We start from the raw sequence: 6,000 nt of genomic DNA on the forward strand, positions 1-6,000 counted from the left end.
TTTTAATACTGGTGATTTAATTGTAAAAGCACACATAAACAGTTTGAGAGGTGTGAGAAGAAATTCACAAGTCACACGGGGAAGCAGCCACAGAGCCAGCATTCAGTCTGGCATGCATCCCTGTGTGCAGGACAGATGGCGCTGCCAGTGGGTCAAATTTGTCCTAAAACCGAGTAAGAAAGGAGGTTGGTACAAGAAACGTTTGTTTCCTAACAAAGATACAGTGGGATCCAATATGGGCTTTGTGCTCACAGAGCATAAGTTTAATAGGGAAAGCAAGACATTTATATGAAAGAAATAAGAGTCTGCAGTAGAACATGCCAGAGGGGATGTAGCCCAGAGCTCAGGGACAGGGTGGGGAGCACTGGCCTGTAAAAATAAATTGGAGTGAGGTCAACAGGGAGGATGGACTTGCAGAATACAAAGACAGTCCCAGCTTTCAGGATGCTCTGTGTTCTGTAGTAGAGATGAACAAATATAAATTACTGTGGAAAGTGGTGAGTGTTATGACAAGGGCCGTGGAACCCTGGAGAATAACAGTCATGAGTCCCTGGAAAGGTGGGCAGGAGCTGACCTCCATCTTGAGGAACACTAGCTCTGCACCCATGGGCAAGGTTGGGTGCAGGGATGCTTCCGGGCAGAGGAGATGGTTGGTTGCTTACCTGTGCTCTCAGCACAGGACAGTGACTCCAGAGTGCCTTTTTATGTTGTGTTGTCCTTGCAGGCGAACCAAATATCCCTCCTGGGGCGATTCACAGCGGGAAAGGCCTGCAGAATAAGAGTCAATTTAGAACCATCGCTCCAAAGATTGCGCCCCAAGTCTTGGCACCCAGAGTGCTGCCGGGCCCGGTGCCTTCACTCTCTGATCAGGTGAATCCAGGCCCTTCCCTCGGCTCCAAGCCCCTGGGGATGCCCCCACAGAATTATGCGCTGATGCAGGTGGCCGGCCAGGAAGGGACCTTCTCGCTGATCGCTCTGCCGCACGTGGCCTCAGCTCAGCCGATCCAGAAACCCCGGATGCCTCTGCCCGAGAACCTAAAGCTGCCCATCCCCCGGTACCAGCCCCCGGGACCTGGCAAAGGAGTCAGAAAGAAGCCAGAGCTCGAGAGGGGCTGCAGCAAATCTGCCCAAACCCAAGCAGCCCCTCCCCCACCTGAGCATCCTGAGCCCCCGCACAAGCCCAACCCACCCAAGGTGGCACCAGACCAAGCCCCAGCTGCGCTGACCAACAGGAGTGGCCACCAAGACCCCGGGCCTCCAGGGACCAGCAACCATGGAGGTTGGACTCCTCCTGCCACCCCAGCACTGGCCACACCAGAGGAGCCTTCCGCCGAGCAGGGCCTCCAGAAGAGTTCAGGAAGAGCGAAAGTTCCAAGCAAGAAAACCCCCAGGAAACCTTCTGCTGTTGCCAGTGAAAAACCTCAAGAACCGGTCGATGCCACCAAAGCCATTTTGTCATCACCAGGCGTCATTGGAAACGCGGTCCAGGTGCCCTCTTCCGTCCCCAGAGGTAAACTGCCCATCCTGCCCTACTCGAGAGTGAAGACCACGCAGGTTTACAGGAGCGGAGCCACCGTGAACACTGCGCATGTCCCCTTCCCTGGGCTCAGGACTGCCCGAGACCAGACGCCCTCCATCCCGGAAGGCTTCAGTGCGGCCCCACAGGTGGGGGACAGGGGACCTGCCCCACCGGCTCCTGGGCAGAGCCCCGGCAACAGTGCCTTCTGTCAAGCCACCAAGCCCGACCTTAACCACAAAACAAAACTGAACGGTGAGACAGCGAAGAGAAGAGGAAGAAAACGCAAGGGCCCAGACGAACTTTTGACATTTCAGGGGAAAAGGTGGAAATGTGTCCTTAGTTGTAAAGACAGCAAAGCAAGAGTCAAAAGTGAGCCCCAAGAATCCAGTGACCAAAAACCGGAGGCCGTGAAAAAATACCGGAGCATCATGCCCAAACCTGTCCCGGTCCTGCCAGCCCTGGCCTTGCCCCCAGCCACCCTCCAGCCCCCGCCACCCGGGAGCCTGGGACACATGTCTTTCGATCACTCCCTGGCCCCCAACCATCTGGACTGGAAGGAGGACGGCCAGCCCCCAAAGCCAGACTCTGCCTTCAGAAATGGGTTTTCCGGCCTCAGGAAGACTTGGCACAAGTGCCACGTGTGTGACCACCCCTTCCCGTGCAAGCAGCACCTCCGCGAGCACACGAGCGCATCCCCGGACAGCCGGCCCTACAGCTGCCGGCTCTGCAGAAAGGTGTACAAGCGACGGGGCAGCCTGAGCGCGCATGTGCGGCTGCACCACGGGGATTCCCGGCCCAGGAAGCTTGTGTGCTGCGAGTTCTGCGCCAAGGTGTTTGGCCACGTCAGAGTGTACTTCGGCCACCTGAAAGAGGTGCACGGTGTGGCCATCAGCACCGAGCCCTCCCCCTGTGAGCCGCAGCCAGGGGACCTGCCGAGGACCAGAGAGCAGACCCCTTGTGAGGTGGAGGGACTGGTGGACAGGTGAGTACGATGCGGGGTGCTGGCCAGAAAGAACTTTAAGATTCCAGATCAGGGTCGGATCCCACATCCGGAAGGTGAGTTTGGAAAGACAGCCCTCAGATTAAGATTTCCGAAGTTAACTGCTACCACTTAACCTCTGTTCTGTGAGGAATGGCCTCATTTCTCTTTGGTCTCTGATCATTCATGATTTTTGACCAGCTTCATTCTCCATCAGCCAGTGCACAAGGGCCAGCTTGAGGGATGCTGGAGACATTCGGGCATGAGATTAATTTTGCATCTGAAATATGGAAGAGTAACTTAACATCTATGGTTATGGTCCTTTTGACGAGTAATTTCCCCCAAACTTTTATGCCCACAGAATGTATATTGAAAGAGCATCATTTGCCCCAAAACTGGCATACCAGCTGGTGGGGACTCAGCCCGTCCAGGGCAGACCTGCCCCTCAGCACTTGGTCTGTTTCCCCCTGAGGCCAGGTAAGCTGTCTCCTACATGGTTGCCTGTGCGGTGCTTTTTTCCAGCACTGTAAACAAGGCAGCTGAATCATTTGAAAGCCTGTCAGGTGGGTCAGAGAGTCCTGAGTAAATCAAGGAAGCACCCTCAGTCTGTCCCTTTTGCTCTGAGTGATGGAGGGGGTTTCTGTAAGATGCATGCACATCAGTACCAGGCACATCAAACGTCTCCCAGCACTTTAAAACCTCGGTCCCTCATCATCACCGGTTGTTCTGATGGTTCTCAATGCTTTCTGTTCACTTTCAGCTCAGTCTCTCATAGTCACTAAAAATAAGCTACACCAGTCCTGTTTCTTCCCGGCTTTTCTGGAGTTTCTCTGTGTCTCTTTATGCATTTCCATTCCCTTTTAGATACCTGTGCCTTTTCCTAAGGTACATAGCCACCTCACTTCTGAGTGGTTAATGGAGTCCGTTTGATTTTTAGGTAAACTGTGCAAAGTGCATTGGGTGCTTGGGGTTAGGAAGGGCCCCCTGAGGGGTGGGGACAGTCATCTCAGCTGGACCCAGTGGGTTCCTGCAACACTTGGTACCTCTTGCTCTCCTGGTGGGCACACCTGTTGCCATGGTAACCAAAGAACAGTTAGCTCTTGGAGGAGATGCATAAAGGGGGACCCTTTTGTGAAGTGGCCCTGCCAGCCTGGGAGGTGTGAGGCCCCACCACACAGGCCTGACATTGACCTTCTCCGGGGCCTCTGTCTCCCACACAGTCTCTACTCTCCCTGCCTTCAACCTCCTCTTTGGTGCATGGTGTATATGTCTTAGAGCCCAGAAGGCCAGGAGCTGTTAGGAGAAGTTTTTCAGTGAGGTCTGACACATTCTCTCCCCCGTTTCCAGGGAGACCAAGTCCAGCCTGGAAGAAGACCTCCTAATGAACCAGAATGACGAGGCCGGGTTCCAGATCAGATGTGGTCGCTGTCAGATCACTGCTCAGTCTCTGGCTGAAATCAAGTTCCACCTGCTTTCTGTTCATGGTGAGGAAATCCAAGGCCAGTTGCCAGAGGAGAGCTCACCCTCCTCCGGAAGCAGACCAGCTCACGGAGAACTAACTAAACAGGCTGCTCCTTTCTGGAAACGTCCTGAGAGAAGGAAGCTGCTCAGGCATCATCCCTCAGCTGGGGAGCTCTGTGCAGTCCCCAGACTGAAAAGACAACTGTACCTCCATCATCAGAACAACGTGGAAACCCTCACGAAACAGGAACGAGCCCAGCCAGGACCCAGTGAGCCCAGAGGCGACCCCCAGGGCCCCAAGTGTCCTGGCCCCCAGGCTGCCCTCCCCCTGCCCCAGTCTGGCTTTAACTGTGTCCTTTGTGTGCAGATACTAGGAAGCAAAGAAGAGCTACTTCTGCACTGGGAGCGGCAGCACAAGTGTGAGGACCCCCCCAAACTGTGGACAATTTTCAGCACGCTCTCCAGCCAGGGAGTTGTCCAACTTTCCAGCAAAACCGGAAAATGAGACACGGGGTCAGGAGTTAGGAAGAGGTGTGTGCTCTCAGCTGCCTCTGTTTCGTGGAGGTGCTTAAACACCAAAATCCAACAAGTTACGATCAGCATTAAGTAGCAGAAGTGATTTTTGTACATAGTCTTATTTTATTATAGAATATGTATGTACATATGCTCTTGATGCATATTTTTCTAACATATACAGTTTTATTTGAAAATCCTATGTCCTCTGACTTTTATTTCAGATTCAATAAAAAGATAAATTTGCAGACTGAAATGAGGTCTATTAGGCTGTCCTTCAGATAACAGTTTTTAGCAAAAATATGTGTTTATGTGTGTGTGTGTGTCCTGTGTTCATTCACATATTTTCTGTTTAAGTAGATTAATGTGATAAATTTCCAGTGGGCAAAACATTTCAGTCTCAACCCTGACATACTGTTGGTCTGTATCAAATTCTCTGGTTTATTTGAATATGCCATGGAGCAGCATAATTAATAAGGTTCTCATCTATCATAATTGAAAATCCATGTTTTCAGGACTTTGACTTTTTAAAATTCTGTTTTCTTAAAAGCACATTCCCCTGAATATGAGATGCCAGTAAGTCTTTATACCGACAAAGTGCTCCCTATCAAAGTCATCAGACATTTTTTAGGACTTCAGCTAATAGAGAGACCACTTTTTTGGGTAAAGAGTTATTCTCAAAAGGTCTTTTGAGGCAGAAAATTTACAACCCGAAGAATGAACAGGGTGCTTCAGCCCAGATGCCGAGGTGTGAGCTGCCTCTCCTCCCTCCCCAGGAAGTGCTGTCGTTCACCCGTCAGTTTTAGATGTAACTGTGCCTTTCAAGCTCAGATTCTCTTTGAAAGTCAAGAGTAAATGATTGCCTCTTAAATTCCTAGGAAATTAACTAGAATCAGAAAAATCACCGTCGGAAGTCTCTGGCCATCCTGACTGCAAAATCGTTTTCTCGGAATGGGGGAATTGGAGCTCTCAAGCCATTCACGTCCCAGCCTTTGGCTGAAAGCGCCATACTCGTGGCCAGCCCAGTGCCCAAGGCTGGGCCAGGGCAGAGTCATAACAGTTTTCTGTGTTAAAGGAAGTTATCTAAACTGAGGAAGAACTAAATTCTAATTGACGAGCTAGTAGATCTTAAGTTATCTTTCTTAGTGTCTCATTTTGTTTATTTTTAATTGGAGGATAATTGCTTTACAATATTGTGTTAGTTTCTTCTGTAGAACAGTGTGAATCAGCCATAAGTATGCACATATCCCTTCCCTCTTGAGCCTCTCTCCCACCCACTCCCCATTCTACCCCTCTGGGTCATAACAGACCACCACCACCATCGATCACGCTCTACCTGGTCTTAGATAATATCAGACCTATGCTGTGTGGTGTTTTAAGAACTCAGTCACAGGACAACTTTACCATTCAGCACAGCATCTAGTTTGTTTTTGGAAGAGTGGTCTCGAAAACAGTAAAAAAATGAGATCTACCATGAATACTACTTGAGTTCAAACCAAGAAACTTGAGTTTAGCTCTAAAGTGGCTC

At 50.8% G+C, this 6,000-nt stretch overlaps 1 protein-coding gene across 8 annotated transcripts in view; it reads left to right on the forward strand.

Annotated features, from left to right (window-relative positions):
• The window catches only part of ZNF438 (zinc finger protein 438), a 196,258-nt gene extending 191,533 nt beyond the window's left edge, over window positions 1-4,725 (forward strand). For all 8 annotated transcript variants that reach the window (XM_010860015.1, XM_010860016.1, XM_010860014.1 and 5 more), the window contains 2 exons: window positions 725-2,501; window positions 3,846-4,725. In XM_010860015.1, coding sequence (XP_010858317.1) covers window positions 725-2,501; window positions 3,846-4,464 — 2,396 coding nt within the window. In that variant the 3' untranslated portion in view covers window positions 4,465-4,725. The remainder of the gene's footprint in view (window positions 1-724; window positions 2,502-3,845) is intronic.
• Window positions 4,726-6,000: the final 1,275 nt, after the last annotated feature.

The sequence above is a fragment of the Bison bison genome, unplaced genomic scaffold, assembly GCF_000754665.1.
Source record: "Bison bison bison isolate TAMUID 2011002044 unplaced genomic scaffold, Bison_UMD1.0 scf7180017864461, whole genome shotgun sequence".
Taxonomy (NCBI): domain Eukaryota; kingdom Metazoa; phylum Chordata; class Mammalia; order Artiodactyla; family Bovidae; genus Bison; species Bison bison.